Source organism: Danio rerio, chromosome 13, assembly GCF_052040795.2.
Source record: "Danio rerio strain M-AB ecotype USA chromosome 13, GRCz13ab, whole genome shotgun sequence".
Classification (NCBI taxonomy): Eukaryota; Metazoa; Chordata; class Actinopteri; order Cypriniformes; family Danionidae; genus Danio; species Danio rerio.
Genome location: NC_141033.1, coordinates 31801274 through 31822117, shown reverse-complemented (window position 1 = coordinate 31822117; position 20844 = coordinate 31801274). Strand labels below are relative to the sequence as shown.

At 35.6% G+C, this 20844-nt stretch overlaps 1 protein-coding gene across 1 annotated transcript in view; it reads right to left on the bottom strand.

Moving 5' to 3' along the window:
- myofl (myoferlin like) overlaps positions 1–20844 on the bottom strand; it is a 50681-nt gene that overhangs the window by 15915 nt on the left and 13922 nt on the right. Inside the window, exons 12-37 of the mRNA XM_087279405.1 lie at positions 18790–18916; positions 18594–18697; positions 18427–18495; positions 17527–17570; positions 16745–16827; positions 16504–16542; positions 16221–16345; positions 15835–15948; positions 14512–14689; positions 14295–14419; positions 14095–14204; positions 12492–12684; positions 12217–12372; positions 10779–10910; positions 10499–10662; positions 8754–8868; positions 7301–7403; positions 6478–6614; positions 6193–6357; positions 5114–5201; positions 4517–4594; positions 4242–4423; positions 4008–4166; positions 1962–2063; positions 1720–1881; positions 787–952 (exon numbers count right to left, since the gene is read on the bottom strand). Of these exons, the coding sequence (XP_087135531.1) occupies positions 787–952; positions 1720–1881; positions 1962–2063; positions 4008–4166; positions 4242–4423; positions 4517–4594; positions 5114–5201; positions 6193–6357; positions 6478–6614; positions 7301–7403; positions 8754–8868; positions 10499–10662; positions 10779–10910; positions 12217–12372; positions 12492–12684; positions 14095–14204; positions 14295–14419; positions 14512–14689; positions 15835–15948; positions 16221–16345; positions 16504–16542; positions 16745–16827; positions 17527–17570; positions 18427–18495; positions 18594–18697; positions 18790–18916 (3220 nt within the window). The remainder of the gene's footprint in view (positions 1–786; positions 953–1719; positions 1882–1961; positions 2064–4007; positions 4167–4241; positions 4424–4516; positions 4595–5113; positions 5202–6192; positions 6358–6477; positions 6615–7300; positions 7404–8753; positions 8869–10498; positions 10663–10778; positions 10911–12216; positions 12373–12491; positions 12685–14094; positions 14205–14294; positions 14420–14511; positions 14690–15834; positions 15949–16220; positions 16346–16503; positions 16543–16744; positions 16828–17526; positions 17571–18426; positions 18496–18593; positions 18698–18789; positions 18917–20844) is intronic.

Below are 20844 nucleotides of genomic sequence, written 5' to 3'. Positions count from 1 at the left end.
CAGAGGTCACCATCTCCGGACTTCTAACCATTACGTCATCCTTTTCACTCAGATCCCAGCACCTGTTCTCCATCTCACTAATGACCCACGTACCACATATAAGCAGCTCACACACACACTTCATGGCGAAGTCTTGTTTAGCCCCGGCCAGCATTACTGAGCGTTCTATCCTGCCTGATTTCCCGTTGACCACTTCAGCCCGTTTCTCGACTCTGCTCTGTCTTCTGCCTGCCCTTGACCAAAAGCCTGATTGCACGGACTCTGATTCTCGCTGCCTGCCCCTGACTAAAGCCTGTATTACGGACTCTGAACCACGCTGCCTGCCCTTAACTCTAGCCTGGTAATCACTCTGCCTCTGTTATCTGCTAATCATCGTTGAGTTGTATGTTGTATGTTCGCACAGCCGTGCGAGGTGTTGATGTTTAAGTGTGACTTAATAAATACTGCAAAATGGATCCCTCCGTGTCAGTCTCCCCGTTACACATATCATATCATCATCAGTGATAAGAATGATTTAAGAACGATCAAATGTCACTGAAGACTGGAGTAATGAGACTAAATGTACCTTTGAATGAAGTATGCTTAAAAATACACATAAAATTATTAAATAAAATAAAAAATAGTTAATTAAATGTGCATATTACTTTTATTATTCACAATATTACAGTTTTTATATTTAATTAAATACAAGTTTCTTTGGTGAGTATAAGGAATTTCTTTAAAAACATTACATTTACCAAACTTTATCATATTTATCATTTATTATAAATAAAGGTAAACAGTTACCCTTTGCAGACATAGCCACCTCGGTAGTGTCAATGTAAGGATCACATCTGAACTCCTCCAGGGAGTTTATAGTGCACTGCCCAACAACTGGTTTCCGCCCAAAGGGCCTGTGGTCAATAACTTTGACCACGATGGGTGGAGTGTACATCTCATCTTTAGGGAGAAGCTGGAGAGACAGACATTGTTAGGATTCTGTCCAAAAACCAACAAAGCTTTACTTACACTTTTCTTCGTTTCTTTCTATATATTTGGGGGGCTAATAATTCTGACCACAACTGGATATATACAGTTTCCAGTTATCGGTAGAGTAAACCAGGGACAAATGTAAACAAGCTTTTTTTTGCATTAATTTCCTTCAATCAAAAACTATTGGTAATAAACTGAAATCTTTCCAAAAAATACCATGTAAATCATATAATCTTATAGATTGTTCTTGTACCTTGGTACACGTGTACCTTGGTAAAGTTTGTTTAAATAATTTAGTTCTTGAATCATAAGTAATATATATATATCAATTGTAGAAAACATTAGAATTGAGTTGCAGATTATTCTGAAATAATAATATTATTCTGCAATAATAGAAATAGATATCTGCTTTTTGAATGCATAATGCCAAACATTTGAAATAATTTGAACCAAAAGAAAAAGTCAAATTATTAGATACAGTACGACACCTAATACTAAAAAGTGTATTTATAAATAAATCTCCAGAATTATATAACTTAGAAATGTGTAGCTGATCTATAAGCAACACAACTCTAAGGTTGTAATTACATGAATGGCTGCAGTAAAAAAAACGTGGCATCTAAACTCCTAAATAATAACTTCCTTTAGTTTGTTTAAACCCTTAGATCATGCAGTTTATAAGAGAATCTCAAAATAGTGTTGAAGGTTAGCAAATGCCATTTCCTTTGAGTTACGGAGTTGCTGTACCACTTTGAGGAACAGGACGGAACCAGGAAAGTTGGGATTCTTCTTGATGTTCTTTATAGTGGCAGTCTGAATGATCTGCCCTCCACATTCAACTACCAGGCTGGGGGAAGACACCGCTGCCAGCTGATATGCCTTCATGTTTCTTAATCCCCAGGCCAGGATCTGTCGAAGCATGCAGTATGAGACACCGGCGGTAATTTTGTTTGGCTTAAACACATTATTCACAAGGATGACTACATTACCTCGATTGCCGTGAGCTGTACCACAGGCCTGATTCCCTGAGGAACCATGTACAGATTCTCACTTCTTCTCGGTGGGACCAGAGGCAGGTTAGCATCATTTGCCTGAGGTCAACAATAAACAGGATAAGCAAATGGTAATGGTGAGGTGGTTAGGGTGACATGCTAATTGCCACAACAGTTTTATCCCTGGTAAATCTGCTGATCTCCAGCAGTGGATGTCTCTGCTAGTTGTGGTTTAGCTAAACATTAAGCGAAATGACACCCTGCAAATGTCAAAGTACTGACACCCTGTTTTTATACAGTACAAACAGTAGCAAGTAATAACAGTTTGAGGACTAAGACATATTTTCATTAAAGGTGTTTTGTTACAAAGTTGTAGAAACATACTGTATGATATATTGTATATGTAAATAAAATATTTTTTTTCTTTCATCAATCTTTTATTTTTAGATTCAGCAATGTCAATTTAAATGAATGTCACATTTGAAGAAATGTAATAACTTTATGCCATTAAAGTGAAATTACTGAACCTAAAAATGCTAATATAATAGGAAAAATGTTTTTTTAATATAAAAGTGTGAATTACATGTATACTGATATATCAATTTATTTATTTTACACAAACCAAACCAAAGTCTCAATTGTAGATGTCAACATCAGTTATTGCAATTAACAATGAGTAATATATTTTGCATTCATTTGTCTTAATGCTAGTAAATAGAAAAGTACATTTTGTTCAAAGTTTTACTAATTTACCACATTTAAAGTATTAGTTAATTAACATTAACTGAGATTAATAAAAACTAGTGATGATGTGATCAGAAATCGGGCCCGATCACACGGTTTCAGACTTGATCGGATTGGGACATTACTTGGGACTTTACAACGGTTGCAGCATGACATCACTTTGATGCAGAGATGTTATTGGTTAAATGCCGGCAAAGTAGAACACTAGAAGCTAAAAGCAGAAAGCACGAGTATGTCTGCGATCTGCAGGTATGATAGAGTTGATGACGACAACATTGCCATAGCAAACTTTGACATATGTAAACTTTAGATTGCCTGCTGGGTGTTTTAAGTTGAGATGCTTTTTTGTTTTTATATTAGATTTTCTTTTATATTTCCTGTTGCACTAAAGCCCAAAAGTGAAGAGTTTATGTTCTTTATTACTTGATTGTTCAAGCTACCTCACAGAAGTGCTCAGTTTTTTAACATAGATGTTGAATGTTAAAATAAGGTGAATTAAATAAAAAGAAAAATACATCCTGGATCTGTGTCTTTGCTCTTCTTTATTTTTTTATGTATTATCAGCCAGCAGCTAGCTCTCTGCGACTCTCACATGATTGCTCACTGAAGTAAATTCAGGTCAGAACCTGGATGGGAGACCCCACATGTGTCCTTAGCTTAGAGGAAACATGTGTGAGTCCTAACGCCCCAGTATATTCAAGGGGACTCTATACTGCTCAGTGTGCACCGTCTTTTGGATGAGACATTAAACCGAGGTCCCGACCTCTGTGTTTGTGAAAAATCCCAGGATGTCCTTTGAAAAAGAGTAGGGTGTTAACCTTGGCATGCTGGCCAAATTTGCCCACTGGCCTCTGTCCATCATGGCCTCCTAACCATTCCCATAATTGGCTTCATCACCCTGTTTCCTCTCCACCAATCAGCTAGTGTGTGGTGTGCGGCCAGGCGCAATATGGCTGCCAATGCGTCATCCAGGTGGATGCTACACAATGGTGGTGGATGAGGAGATTCCCCCCCCCCAATGTGTAAAGTGCTTTGAGTGTCAAGAAAAGAGCTATAGAAATGTAAGGAACTATTATTAGTATTATTTTAGAAGTATCGAATCGGGATTCGTTATCAGTAGATACTCAAAATCAAATGACTATGGCAAAAACACTGATAATCCCTAATAAAAACTCAGTATTAATATACTTTAATTCTGAAATTACATTCAAAGCTGCATTTATTTTATTGTGTTTTCTAAAATAAGTTAGTTGTTAGCAGATTGAAATAACAATCTTTCAGAAAAAGATTAAAAGCAACCTTTTCTTTGAGCAAGAGCTCAGCTGCTACCAGCATCTCCCCTGCACTTCGTCCCTTCAAGGAGATGGGAAACCAAAAGAGTTTAGGTATTAATGGGTTGGCAGGGTTTAGCTTCACCACTGGAGGACAGGTGCATCTGCCCATCGCCTCATCCTTCCCCTAAAACACATCAATTGATCAAGATCAAACCATTATCAAAATCTTTCAAGGACCTGCAGTGCTTTTTGTTCATACCATTTGGTCACTGTCATAAATCTCTAGAACAACATTGGGTGGGTTATAAGCAATGGTCTGAGGGTCTCCATAGATTTCGATGTCGTTAAAAATGAGGGTCTGGTCCCATGTGGGATTGAGGCAGGATTTAATGATCTCTGTGGTCTTGCTGGCATGCAGGAAAGACACATGCACATAAGGATCTGTGGAAATACCATCAAGTGATCAGACAGATTTCACATGTCTCATGTAGTGTGGCACTGAAATGAAATCATATTAGAACAGAACTATCTCACCAGAAAAGCTGTCCTTGTCCATAGGAAGAAGGTTCCTGGCTTGATAGACATAGACTCGGAGATGGTAGCTGAATGACTCTGTCAAGATATTTAGTAATTGGGTGAATAATAAATATTGTATCATTCTGAGATATAAAGAAGCAATTGTGACCAAAAAAATAAACACATAATTTTGCATTTATGTACATATACTGTAATAAAAATTTACCACTGTAAATATAGTTTATTTCATTTATTAATAATTGTATTATTACTTAGCAATAAAATAAATATTTTGAGTCTTAAAGATTCTTTCAAAAACCTGTAAAAAGCTCAATTACACCAAACTTAAGGCTGTAAAAATAGTTTCTGAATTGATGTTCTGCTGTGAACTACAGCCATGCATTCTTTGTTTCCTTTTTCTATTGAGTTTTATATAATAATGTCATTAATCTGCACTGTTCAAGATTGCTATTGGCCCTCTCTGTTGTTGTCGTTTCGTTTTGTGTTGTGGAGACTGTCAGGAAGGGGAGGGGTGTGTTAATCTCAGAGATATAATCAGTGTAAGGAATTTAGAAGGAGTCCTTTAATCAGCAGGCATGAATAAACATTACTCACTGTCAAATCGGCAAAACACAGTGGGTGTGTTGGCACCAAAGAGTTTAGCCGAGTCCTTTTTGCTGCCTTTCTCATCATCGTCTATTCCCTAAGCAGCAAAGAAAAATAATTAAGGAAGACATTTCCAGAAGCTTGTTGTAATTAAGAAGTGTTGTTCATTTCTAAAGGCATATTTGAACTAAAATTGAGAATTCTATCATAGTTTATTCACCATCCACTTGTTCCAAAACTGTTTCGCTTTCTTACTTATGCTGAACACAAAAGAAGGTATTTTGGAGAATGCTGGAAACTGACAGCCGTTGCCTTCCACAAAATACTTTCAAAATATTTTTTTTTTTTGTTCAAATTAAAGGTGAGTAAATGATGAATAAATATACATTTTTGGGAGAAAATATCACTTTAAAGCAGGGATGACCAACCCTGTTTCTGAAGAGCTACCATCCTGCAGAATTCAGCTCCAATCCTGGTCAAACACACCTGAACCAATTAATTAGCGGCATAATTACAGACAGGTGTGTTTGGTCAGAGCAACTAAAATCTCCAGGAAAGTAGCTCTTCAGAAACAGGGTTGGTGAACCCTGTTTTAAAGTATGTGTGATCCAGACATTTTTGGAGACTTTTATTTCAGTATAATGACATATTTCTTATTAAAATATTGAGTATTGGGCAGGGTTTTATTTTTATGCTCTCCTCTCATCTTTTACTTGCAAAAAACTCAGTTTGGGGGTGTGGCCACGCATATTTCAGCCAACCTGTCAAACTGACATCTTCAGAGATGGACAGCCATTCCAGAGCTGAACCAAATGATCAGATCTTGATTAAAGACGACCAAAACAAACAGCTTTTCAGTGGATTAACTTCCAGGGATTAATCGTTCAGCGTTAAGATAAACAACATGCACCAGCAAAATAAACATTCATGTAAACAATAAACATTGATTTCATGTGTAGACTTAAATATCTATTAGACATCGAATAAAAAAATAAAACCTTTAATCCATTTCAATCCTATGTCAAGGACAAAAGCACACATTTCCAGGAAAATATTTAAAATCAAATTCAAGACTTAAAGGGACTAACCAAAGCTCCCTCAAGGTTAAAGATTGCCGACGCTCCCACACGTTCAGATGGTGCCATTTTCCTCCTCCAGCGTCTGCGGCGGAAAGTGTCTGAAGAACGTTCCTTCCTGTGGAACTTCCAGCCAATCAGAGACGAGTATTCCCAGCCATCACCGATGTCTTTCTTCTGTTGTCAAAACAGCATTGATACCCATTACAGACAATTATATCTCAGTTAGAAATGTAATTCAGTCCCAGCACAAGATGCAAAACAGCTACAAATCAAAAAGCAGTGAGGTGTTCTTGCCTCTATAGTTGGTGCTTCTGATGTCTTTCTGCGGGATCGCACCAGTCTTTTCCTACGATGGATGTGGTACATTTTCTCAGCAGCAACCCAAGACCTGGGCTTATCATCAGGAGGAATCGTGACTCCATATTCCCATCCTGACAAAAACAGCTGTTAAACACATGCTGAGCTACTGGAAAAAGCTTCATGCCCTTTTGCATATGATAATGTGTGTCATACAATATGTATTAGTATATAATTGAAAAGAAAAAGTTTTCTATTTGAATATACAGTTGAAGTCAGAATAATTATCCCCCCTGAATTATTAGTTTTTTTCAACACGTTCAACACATTTCCAAACATAATAGTTTTGATAACTCATTTCTAAAAACTGATTTATTTTATTTTTGCCATGATGATATCTAGCTTAAAGGAGCTAATAATTTTGTCCTTAAAATATTTTTTTTTTAAATGTAAAACTGCTTTTATTCTAGCCAAAATAAAACAAATAAGACTTTATCAAGGAGAAAAAATATTATCAGACAAACTGAGAAAATTTCTTTGCTTTGTTAAACATCATTTAGGAAATATTTAAAAAAGGAAAAAAAATTATATAATAATTTTGACTTCAACTGTATATTAAAATAGAAAATATCATGTGCTGATTAGGTCCTCTAAGAAAATAAATAATATAATAAATAAAAAAATATATATAATAAAACAAATGTATTCACATTTTGAGTAGAAGTGTACATGACACAAACTGAATGTGTTTAGTCAAACCTTATATCCTTAAATATTGCATTATGCAGTGGTTTTAATGCCAAGAGTCATCATTTCTGACCTTTTTCATCCACTGCTCTGTTGCTGTCAAAATTCCAGCCATCTTCCCAAATCCATCCGGTGGGACACTCAATCTCCTCCGGGCTTTGTGCCTTTTCTCCATTCTACTCAGAACAAATCTCATTATTCAACACCGAAAATGGTCATTCACTCAAAACGATTATTCTATTATCACCATACTGACTGTAAAATGTGATCTTTAATGATCAAAAGAGCATAAAGATCATAACAATACAATAAAAATAGTACAAATAGTCTTCTTAAGCCATACAGTACAATAAATATTGGTGTGAAGAATTAACAGTTAATTTAAAATCATACTGTATATTAATCTTTTGTGAATTTGTGAAGCAAAACTGAACCACAGGTCCATAAATCATACATCACTGCTTATCTCATGGATATGTAAGACAGATATTGATCATATACAGTAAATAGATCATATGGCCCATGGTCTTATGGACTTTTATGCTGCCGTTTTGTCATCTGTGATCTTGAAAGCTTCCCCAAGCTGCCCAACAAAAGTACATCCAAAATATCTTTTAGTCACTATTTTGTGTTCCAAGAAGGAAAATCATAAAATCGGGTTGAAGCAGGGGACGCAACATTTATTGTTTATGTTGTAATTATTGTTTCAGTAATATGTGATGAAACATTACACACTACATTACACTTTACTCATATAATCAGTTTACAAAAAAGTAAAAAAGTATCAACTGACAGATGAAAATTATTAGAATTATTAAAATTCAAGATCCAGAAGCAGAAATATGTTTTTTTTGTTGTTGTTGATAATTAAATGGTTTGTACATTTTACAAGAGCAATAGTTAGTGACTTTTTTGTCATCACCAAAGTTTAAGCAGAACATTTTTTTGTTTTTATTGCTGAATGAATCTGTTTTGGAACAATTTTTTTGAGTCCTAATTAAATGATCCACTGATAAATAGTCACTTGAATCAGCTATTTTGAACAAATCATCTGAATGGATGATTCAATAAATCCTTCATTAACACTGGGACCTGCCACCACATATTGGTGGTTTTAATGTCACATGTATTTATGCAATACTAAAATAAAATAAAATAAAATAAAATAAAATAAAATAAAATAAAATAAAATAAAATAAAATAAAATAAAATAAAATAAAATAAAATAAAATAAAATAAAATAAAATAAAATAAAATAAAATAAAATTAAATTAAATTAAATGTAAAAATTAAATAAAACAGTAAAATAAAAATAAAATAAAATAAAATAAAGCAAAATAAATAAAAATAAAAATAAAATAAAATTCAATAAAATAAAAACAAATTTTGAGATACCACTTTTCTTGTGAACCATTTATATAAATACAGGATGTGGGAAAATGTCTGTTACTTCACATTTCCATATTATATTCAAATTTGAAAACTCTGAATGTGTGAGTTCCTCGTCTACATGTTTATAAACTCACCACATCAGTGTAAGGCTCAGCTGCAGATTTCCATTCACCACCAGGGAAGCGGGTTTCGTTTTGGTAAACCTCATCAGTGAATTCAGAGTGTCCCGCATCAGCCTCTGTGAGCAGACTGATTCAAATACAACACAGTCAAACAAAGCTAAGCCAAGACCGTGACATAGTACAGTGTATGAAGTACCTGGGGTCAGCAAGAGGCTCTGAAGAGAGAAAAATGAGCTGACTATATAAACACAGAGCCGAGAGAGCTTGGCACAGAGTCTGTGTTTATATTACAGCAGGGCCAACTACGACTAAATGCCAACTACCACAGCTTCCTCTAATTGTGTGTTAAACAGACAAACAGACTCTAACCTTCTTTATGCACACACAGTCACTATTTAGACAGAAAATAATTTTAATAAAATTTTGAGATCAGCATGTCTTTTTTATTACTTTATTGAAAAAATGTAATGCTTTAATAAAAAATGACGTTATAGGCATTTATATTGTTGCAAAACACTTTTAAACACTGCAGTTTCTAACAGTACGGATGTTTCCAACATAATAAAAAAAAGTTACATAGAAAATTCTAATATGTTATATATTATTTATTTGTCTTTGACATAATGATGCTGATATTTAGCTTAAAAGCTTAAAGTGCAATTTAAATGTAATGTGTATTTATATAGTGCATTTATCCTGTATGGCCATTCACCCAAAGCGCTTCACAATCATGAGGGAGGTCTCTCCACACCACCACCAGTGTGCAGCATCCATTTGGAATATGCAACGGCAGCCACAGGACAATGGTGACAGTGCGCTCACCACACACCAGCTGTTGGGGCAGTGTAGAGACACTGATAGAGTCAATTCAGTGGATGGGGATAGTAGGGAGGTCATGGTTGGTAAGGGCCGATGGAGAATATTTGGTCAGAACACAAGGGTTACACCCTCCTCTTTTATGAGAAGTGCCATGAGATTTTTAATTACCACAGAGAGTGAGGTGACAGTATAGTGTCTCCTTCACTATACTGGGGCATTAGGACCACAGGCTGAGTGTGCCCTGCTGGCCTCACCAACACTACTTCCAACAGCAACCTAGTTTTCCCATCCAGGTACTGTACTAACCAGGCTCAGCCCTACCTTCAGTGAGTGACGCCCCATTCACACGGGGCGTCAGCTTCAACGCTTCCCATTCACATTGAATGGGTGACGTCAGGCGTTGCCGAACTGCATTGTGGATCCATCGGCGCTGCTTCAGAGGCGTTGCTCGCTGTAGAGGTTAGGACTCGCTCAACTTTTCAAGCGCCAACGGAAGCCTCAGCCAATTAGATTGCTATATGCTAATACACCAGCTCAGACAGTAGCCTATTGCTGACTAATTTCATTGACGATCGCCTAAGCCCCAACTTCAGACACGCCCTCTGTCAAGCGATGACGCTGAAGCCCTGTGTGAATAGGGCGTAATCAGTCTTGGGCTGCAGGGTGATATGGCTGTGGCCATTGGTTAAATGGTTTACTGGGTTAATTAGGTTAGCTCGGCACGTTAGATTAATTAGGGAAATCACTGGACACACAATATTGACCTTATTACATAAAAAAAATGAAAAAGTATATAAAATTATAAATAAAAATTCGTTTTAGATTCATAATATTCTAATTTCTTAGAGGTTTTAAGATCAGCAGCAATGTTAATCATATCAGCATAAATATTCATATTAAAAATATGCATTGATATTTTGCAGTTATCATTAACTCACCCACGCTCAGGATCAATGAACCAGTCTCCTTCCCAATCCCAACTCCGGGGCGGCATGAATCGTTCCTGCTTTAGTTTCACTTTCCCCGTCACGTCTGAAAACTTGTGCCTGCTAACAAGACCAGTGCTACCCCACTTCCCAAATACCTGAGCCTGGTTCTCATACTAACATAGGGAAACAGACAGGGACCATGATTGTGTTACCAAGGGAAGCTTAGTACAGCGACCACAAGCAAGATATTACACATATTATATGTACTGTAGGTTTCACTCTTACTAACCATCTCTGCATATACACTGAACGTTCCCTCTGCAAAGGTGTTGAACTTCTTTTCATGTGCAGATAAGCCAAGCCACATGTTCACACGCAGCTGCACTGGGATCTTGAGGCCTTTATTTTTGTCCATTGGATACTGAAAACAATATGTGTACATTTAATGCAAATGTTGACAAATGTTTGCTAATTTTTTTTTTTTTTGTCATTTTCCTAAAGGTGTCACATAGCAACATATTTCTTAACTGTGTGTCAATAAAAAATACTTGATAACAAGCAGACATGCCCAAACACCACACTACTTTCAGTATGGGTTGGGGAGACCCAGCTCCTTTGTATTTAAAGGCATAGGCACACACACAAAAAAGCAGCTTGTTTTTCCTCTAAAAAATAATTTTTAGAGGCTATATGAAAAAATTTGAAGTGTATTATGAGCTGAAACTTCATAGATACATTCTTGGGACACCAAAGACATATATTACAGCTTGTAAAAATTATGGGGCATAATAATTCAACTATATAGTAATGAATTAAAGGGAAAGTTCATCCAAAAATGACAATTCTTCCATTATTTACTCACCCTTCACTTTTTCTAAACCTATTTGAGTTTAATACTTCTATTGAACACAAAAGAAAATATTTTGAAAAATGCTGGTTGCCGGCAGCCATTGACTTCCATAGTAACTTCCATAGTAATTTTTTTTTTCAACTATGGAAGTCTGTGGGTCCCAGCAACCAGCATTCTTTTAAATTTCTTCTTTTGCAATAAATAGAAGCAAATTATATATATATAAGTTTAAAACCACATAAGGGAAAACAAATGAAAAGGTAATTTAATATGTTGGTAAAGTATACATTTAATTTCTCGCAAAATACATTAAAGTATGTAGATGTTTAACTGGGAGAAAAATAATGTCAATGTACTAGTAAAGTAAACAGAGTGTATTTGATCTGGAACACTAAAAGCACAGTTTATTTTATCTAATTTAAGTTCATTTTGTGTTGTTTTTTGATTGTAAAAATTTTTTTATTGAACATATCATATACTGAACCGTAAACTGTAAACCGTAAACCAAACCCAACCATGAGAAGTCTGTATTGTTGCACTCCTTGCTCCATACACAATCGCAACTATGTTACAAAACACAAATTTTATGTTTTGCCAGAACATCTGTGTCTTTAGGATTATGAAACTTAAAATAAATGTTACTTGTTTGAGAAAATGGATAAAATCTGATTTATCACGAGTTCTGTATGCATATTTTTCTGTCTCAGTGCAAACCATCGAAGGAAAGCAGATTTGAATTTAGCAGCTGATCATATGAAACCCTGAACATTCAAATCACACCGGTGTGATCATTCACTTAGGGAACTGCCAAGAAAAAGGGTTAACAAATGTATACAAGCCACTATCTAACTTTCAGTTCAAGATCAAACTTTCCTACCTGCATGAAGATTGTTTGTGTCCTGCCACAGTATTTTCCAATGGCCTGTTCGCTGTGGGTGGTGTACAGCACCTGATTGGCTGGGATTCGGGCGTAGGCAACACGTTTCTCTCCTCTCAGCATCCATATGATGACATCCGGCATACTGTTCTGAGGCTGCAATTCAAACAAACGTGATAAAGGCCAAAGGGTTATTGATTGGACATTGGACTTTATGGATACATTCTGTCAACAACCTCCAAACAGAATCCAGAAGAATAAGACTAATGACAAACCTCCTCTGAGATCTGCTGCAGCCGATCTAGCCAGTCCTCTATATCGGGCATCGTGGCTCTAACATCAACAGCCTCCTCCCTCATGCGAATGGCTGCCTCCTTTACACTGGTCATGGTTTTGTCTCGCAGGTTCTTGATTTGAATATCAAGTGCTGTCAGATTTGGCTTACCCTCCATATCTGGTAACTGGTAACTAATAGCAACAACATCAAGTTAATTACATGGTCTGAAATTGTATGAATTGTTGTTTATAAAAAATAAAGAAAATAATTACGAAAATTTTCAAGCAATTTAATAATAATAATAATAATAATTAATAATTCGTTACATTTATATAGCGCTTTTCTGGGCACTCAAAGCGCTTTACACAATGGGGGGGGATCTCCTCATCCACCACCAGTGTGCAGCATCCACCTGGATGACGCGACGGCAGCCATTTTGCGCCAGACCGCACACCACACACCAGCTGATTGGTGGAGAGGAGACAGAGTGATGATATGCCAATCATGATATGGGGAGGGTTAGGAGGCCATGATGGACAGAGGCCAGTGGGCAGATTTGGCCAGGATGCCGGGGTTAAACCCCTACTCTTTTTCGAAGGACATCCTGGGATTTTTAACGACCACAGAGAGTCGGGACCTCGGTTTAACGTCTCATCCGAAAGACGGCGCTCACTGAGCAGTATAGAGTCTCCCCGTCACTATACTGGGGCATTAGGACCCACACAGACCGCAGGTTGGGCGCCCCCTGCTGGCCTCACTAACACCACTTCCGGCAGCAACCTAGCTTTCCCAAGTGGTCTCCCATCCAGGTACTGACCGGGCGCAGCCCTGCTTAGCTTCAGTGGGCGACCATGTGAGAGTTGCAGAGAGCTAGCTGCCGGCATATTTAGAAAATATATTGCAATTTTATTTCGATATCTTTATTGCAAGTTTAAATCTCAAAGTTTCACATTATAACCTCACAACTGTAATGCTATTTCAGTTCATTCGCAATTGCAATAGTTAGAATTTAGAGGTCAGAATTGTGAGAAAGTTTTCAATTTCTTGTCATAGATAAAAATATAGTAAAGTATTACATTAATATAAAACAAAAAGTCTGAATTAAAAAACATTAACCGAGATATAAACTCTGATTTCTGACATTTTTAATGCAATTTGGATTTTACTGTTTCAAGTTATTAACTGCAACTGGAAGAAATAATATAGACTGCAAAGTACATGACAGGGTCACAATTAAAAATACCCAGAATTTCAAGATAAAAAAAGGATTTAAGATACAGCATGTATTAATAGATATAAACGTTATATTGACTTTATACTGCTTCATAAAAAAATATATAATTAATTTTAAACATTTATTTAGATTTTTTATAGTTTTTAGAGACTTTTGCAGTAAATGTTGTCATATTTTTATCAACAGCATAATTAAATTTTTTCAATTAAATATAATGTCTAGATTTCTTCATTTAATTTGTCCTGTCCTCATGATAATCATAATAATAATAATAAAAACTCTCAATGATCACGTTTGTTCTGAACACTAACAATGCTCCAAGTGTGAGCTATAAACAGAGGAAGATAAGAATGTTTCTGGCATTTACCTAGAAAGGTCATCGATGACTTGGGTGACAAGTTTCAGCCAAATCTCAGCCAGGCGAGCGTCAGACACTTTCGCTAAGATGGCTGTCTTTAGAGAGATGATGTTGGATTGCTAAAGAAAGTGACATATTAAATATGAGATTGCTCTGAATCATTTAGCAGCACACTGAATTGCCGAATGGCATAAAGATTAAAATCCTACCAGTCGATCAGAAATATACAGAATGATGTTCACTGAATCCAAACGATGACTTATGTCCTCCCAGAAAGATGTGAGGATAACAACAGGCTTAGAATCAGCCCAGGGCAAGTAATAATAGTGATTTCCTTTGGAAAAAAAAAATTAGGAAAATAATGCAGGTCTCAAGGGCTTAAGTGTGTTTTTATGTGCTATCACTCTGGCATTATGAGAAACTCACCATCAAAAACAGCACAGCTGTACTGAGTAGTAGAGGCCAGTGGTTTGCATGTGGAGTCCAGTTTATTTCCATAGTTTCCTATGCTGACCTCAAACTGAATCGGTTCTCCAGGCTCTTGAAGCATGCAGGCACTGTGAAACACTGCACATAAGGAATATTTCCTTCTCCGCTGGTATTTCTGCATAATAAAAGCACATTCTTCCGTTATAATGACCTCATATCAATAGAAGTTATCATATTACTACCTTGAAAGTTAGTATCTGTATTCTGAGAAGTTCAAGTTAAGCATAAAAGGCAGTGCTAAATATTTGTCCAGTGCAGATGTTAATTTTAGGATCTGACACATCAACCATTAGTATACATTTCTTTGGTTTAAACAGAAAGCAGCCTCTGTGATAGTGCAATTACTCTGTACTGTAGATTTCATAATGGCTAAAACAACATAATAACATTTATTGTAATTAAAGGAACAGTCCACGTTTTGGGGGTGGGGGGCGAGTCATTTTACAAATCTCCTAGAGCTAATCAGCTGACATTTTTTAATCCATTCAGCCTATTTCTTATTCTGGCATGGACATATAAGCTTAGCCTAGCATATTAGCTTTGCTTAGTCATGTTACCTTGGCTTAGCATAATGAATTGAATCCGATTTGAGCATTAGCATTTCGTTTAAAAATTTTTTAAAAAGATTTAATTTTCCTTCTGAAAGAAAATAGATAATGCTCTGCATATAAAAATGTAGATGATTACACTCTCTTCTTTGAATATTTGTTTTAATTATTTTTTGTTTGTCTATCTCTGAAAAACAATGCAAGCTGATCACAAAACAAATAATATGTGAATAAATACATTTTTAAATATCAGAATATATTAGAAAAATAGCAGGTAGGTAGATGGTGACATAAATAATTATATCATATCATATAGGCGACACAGTGTCGCAGTGGTTAGCACTGTCACCTCACAGCAAGAAGGCTGCCAGTTCACGCCCTGGCTGGGTTAGTTGGCGTTTCTGTGTGGAGTATGCATGTTCTTTCGGTGTTTGTGTGGGTTTCCTCCAAGTAAATTGACATAAGGTGAAAGGTACGTAGTGTATGAGTGTGTACGGGTGTTTCCCAGAACTGGATTGCAGCTAGAAGGGCATTCGCTGTGTAAAAACATTTGCTAAATAAGTTGGCGGTTCATTCCGATGTGGCGACCCCTGATGAATAAAGAGACTAAGCTGAAGAAAAATGAATAAATGAATCATGTTATATATTATATCATATATCATATCATATATTAGGACCTCAGTAAGACAGACAGAAAAATGCTTGCTATTACCTGTGCCACTAAAATGTTATCGTTGGAAAGGTCCTCCACCTTCTTGTCAGTTTTGTCATTGAGTTGAGTGGAGAGCTCGATCAGGACCCTTCCCCGGTATGCGACCCCTTCACCCTGAAACACACATATGTACAATCAACTGATCTGACAAATGACAACTGTGCAACAGGCAGCTGCTGGACTGAATGTGAAATGGCTGCATGAAGTGTTTGCTCTTTTTTTGTGTAAAGCAAACACTGCATAACAATAGTATCTTAAAGGCAAAGTGTTGCAGACATATTTTCCTCCTAAGGCTGTAGCTGGGGTTGGACAGAATTTATTATGTTCTCTCTCATAGCTCTCAGCAGTCAGTCCCATAGCACAACATTTTTCTTTACTACACTCACCTTGCCGTAATTCAGATCCTCATATGGGTCAGGTAGGCCAGTAAATTCTCTGGGACTTCCATAAAGGTTAATATAACAAGGCCCAAAGGCTGGAAGAAAGCCAACTTCGGCTTCTGTGGTGTCCACTGAAAAAGGTTTCAGTTAGAGATACTAAGAGAGATGACCAACAGATCAATAAACAGGATATAATAGTAAAATAAATCAAATGAAATAAATAACATTAAATAAAATAAATAAAAAATAAAATAAAATAAAATAAATGAAATGAAAGAATTCCCTTTACCATTAAAGGAAGATGGCAGTCCATTTTCTGAGGGTGTTTCTGGTGACAAAAGTAAGTTCTAATCAAAATATGTACTGAACAAAGTTAAGCTTTTTTTCTAAAAATTATATAAAAATAAATAATAATCTGTTTTAAAATAAAATTAAAAAGGAGCGATTCAATGACGATAAATTATTATTTAACAGCAAATTCTGAATGAATCCACACCTGCACTTCAAGAGAGACAACCATAAATCCCTACCCTCAATTTCTCCGCCAGATGAAGCTATTTTAGTCAGATTAAGGTACGTGGTCCCAATAACATCATTCTTTGACAGTCGATCCCTGCGAAAGAACCAACAGTTAAATGCCATAAGGTTGCATTTAATTTAGGTAAAGTGAGAGTAAATGCAACATAGAAATAACATTACAATACATAAATACATAAATACATTACACCATACTTATTATAAATGTTGTTATTTAGAGTTTCTCAACCCCTTAGCGTTCTATTACAATTAGCTTAAAATGCCTAAAAAACGCATACCTAAAGTAAATTGCATGCTACTGTATTTTTTAACCATTTTTAGTATGTGCATGGTTTTGGCCTCTTTTGAAAGGTGACACACTGAGGTTTATGTCCCAATAGCCAGAATCAATGTAAATGTTATTGGTTTTGAGTAATTAAACTTAGGACATAAAAAAATTTAAATCCACCTAAAATTTTTATTTTAACTAAAGTCTGAAGATGACTGCAATTTGTTTTCACAAAAATAATTAGTGGCACAACTGTCTTCAACACTCCAAATCAGCCAATTGGAACAATTTCTGAAAGATCATGGGATTATGTGAAAATTCAGCCTTAAAATAAATGTATTTAAAATCATAATAGTATTTCAAAACATTCTTCACTCCTTTACTGATCAAATGAATAGCCTCAGTGAGCATATGTACTCCATACTGTTCACTGTAAGCAGATGTACTCCATACTGCCCACTGCATATGTAAAAAATCATGAAATAATCAGTAATATAAATAACTTACCAGTCAAACGCAGTGAGTTTGATGCGTTCACACATCGAAGGGAACTGAAATGAAAGATTAAACAGTTATTGTGCTATTCATTCCTTTTGTGGCAAAAAAAAAGTTATATAAAAAGCATTATAATCAGGTTATATGGAAAGTGTGACTGTGTTGATTAACTGAACTCAATATGTGCTCACTTTTATTAACTTATTACCCTAGTTATTTTAACAGATGTTTGAGGTAATCTCAACTGAAAAATGAAGAGAGGGTGGGGCATAGAGTAGCTCCTCCCCTTTAAAAAACAGCTAATAATATTTCGTTTTTTTTTACAGCTTTGTCAATGAGAGTGGTTAAGATCAAGCACATCATATAAGGTAAATGAGAAGTGTCTTGAATGTCGAAAACTAGAGAGTGTTTGATTGATCAAGTTATAATGAGAAACTGAAGTATGAGGTGACGTGAAAAAATTGTTGATTCATTTAGGCGGAAATGATAAAATGTAAGCTTTAGATTTTTATATCAGGTTTATATTTTCTAATCACAAATTTTTTGTTTCACTGTTTTGGAGCACACTAGATTATATATATATATATATATATATATATATATATATATATATATATATATATATATATATATATATATATATATAGACAGACAGACAGACAGACAGACAGACAGACAGACAGACAGACAGACAGACAGACAGACAGACAGACAGACAGACAGACAGACAGACAGACAGACAGACAGACAGACAGACAGACAGATAGATAGATAGATAGATAGATAGATAGATAGATAGATAGATAGATAGATAGATAGATAGATAGATAGATAGTAGACAGATATCCTTAAATTTAACACACTGAAACTAACATCTAAAAAATGTAACATAGTTATCATCAGCCTTCCTACCTTAACCTGCAGGTGAATCAGCTGATTCCACTCTGGGTTTGCATTCTTCTCTATGATCTTAGTACACACCTTTAGATACACAAAATAAAACAATTCATCACAATTGTTTACCAATTACACATATTCTTCAACAATAAGAATATTTATGTTACTGTTGTTGTTTTTACTTTTTTGCCTGCAAAATTGACTTCTACGAAAGGATCCACCAAATTTTTCTTGTCGTCTGTTCCACCAAATATGTGTTTTACTGTCTGAGCAAAGGCATCATCCACTGGAAATGATGAGATAAGAAGCATGTTACTGACTATTAGAGTAGAATTAGAAGTGTGTAGAATTGCAGTGGTGTGTTGCTGTCATGTTTACTCTGTGGCATGTCCTCGGCCCGGTAGATTTTCAGACTCAGTGTAGCCCATCGTAAAGCGACACCTGCTGGCAGCAGCAAGTTGCTTTCAATGTCATCCTGTTCCTCGTTGGCTTCTCGCTTTTCCACCTGATCAACGATTTGATCATCAATGCCACACACAGACCAAGTCATAAATGATAGATTGTTTCTATATAAGCTGCTCTGTGAAACATGACTTATTGTTGATAATTTAAAGTCTTTTACTAATTTTGGTTAATTAACAATAAAAAGGTATTCAAACAATAAAATAATTCTTGAAACTTATCTAAACAATAACTATGTTGTACACATTTTTTGACACATTAAATAGGTTATTAGCTGACGCTGTAGTGACACCAGTGGCCATTAAATTAACTGCAGCCAGCATTCAATGCCTTGACATCTAGTACGCCTGCTCTTTTTTTCACACTACATACACACAAAAGCAGCAGTTTCAAAAAGCAACTGACAATAGAAATGGCCGTATTTTTGCACTTGATTTCATGTTGACAGAAAAGATACAGTACAATGACTTGATGATTTCACTTGAAATATTGTATTATATAGAGCAGTGGGTCTCAATTCCGGTTCTTATGCCCACCCGCCCTGCACATTTTGTATCTTATTTGACATACAAATAAGAAATTAAAATACAAATTTCTTATTTGACATACAAGGATCAGTTCATGGATCTCTCGGTTAAAGAGCTGATGATCTGAATCAGGTGTGTTAAGTAAGGAAGACATACAAAATGTGCATGAGGAAAGTAATTGAGAAAAACTGATATAGACTATCAGGCCCGTAGTCAGGGGGTTCAGGTGGTTTGGAAGACCCACCCCTCACTGACAAAGGTCCAGAATACATGAGCCATTGTCCCAAAAATGAGCTTATTTGTCTTATTTTGACTGCTATGCCATCCTAATAAGTGAAAATAACCCATAGAAAAGACTTTAAGACCAAGAGGAATCCTCTGTTGGCTGTCGCTTTGGTGTGACTTCAGCTAATCAGTTTTGGCCAATGCAAACAATAATTTTTCATGAGTCCAACATCTAGCTGTGCAAGAAAACATTTGACATAAGAGAAGTCATCTTTCGCTACTGTATTGTTTTTAAATGGAGAAATAAATTCACCAGAAACTTTTATTGTAAATCTTGGACCTTATTCTTGAAACAAAAAATGACCAATAAAAAGGTGTGAAGCACCAAAAGTGGCCCATATTAAAATTTATTTGAATTCTATTTTGGCTAAAATAGTCAAAAAGTGTGGTTATGATGACCATCCGACAAGCTAATTCTGAATAGTGCTTAAAACGTCTCTACAATACTGTATTTAAATTTCCTAATTCAATAGAAAATTAGGCGTATAATTGCAAAAAGGTTCACTTTTTGAGAAAAAAAAAACAACAATTTCACCAGGCTGGCTACGAACCTAACTATAGATTATATGAGACAATGTGAGACTATATGTGACCATACTGAATGTAATATGTGACAATTTCTTAGAAACAGCCTCTTTAACTTTAAGACAGAATAACAAACAACTGCAAAAGTCTCAGAAAGCTCTAAGAGCATAAATGGGCCCGACGCGGCAAGCCCAGGTGGGCACCACGCAGGCCTGGATTTAAGGCACTTGCCCCAATAAATGCTTTGAGGTAATAATACCACCTCAGAAAAAATTGTCTCTCCAAGTACCACCATAATGACTGGTATTAAAATACATAGTAGGCCTAATTAAGCGGCTACAGCTCTGCACAATTCACAGACGTGGCAGATTAATTCTTATTATTATGAATATTTATTATTATCAGAAGAAAAGAAAACTGTTGTACTTAAATGTAAAGTTTTATCATAAAGTAGCCTATTCATCAAAACCCACTAATGTTTCTTGGACCTCGTAAATATAGGTTATACCGTATGTCAATATTCATATATAACTCTTTTTGATAAATTTTGAAATATATGTTGCATGTATATTGAAAACTGCTGTACTTAAATGTAAAGTATTAACATAAATAATAATACTGGCCATCCCAGATG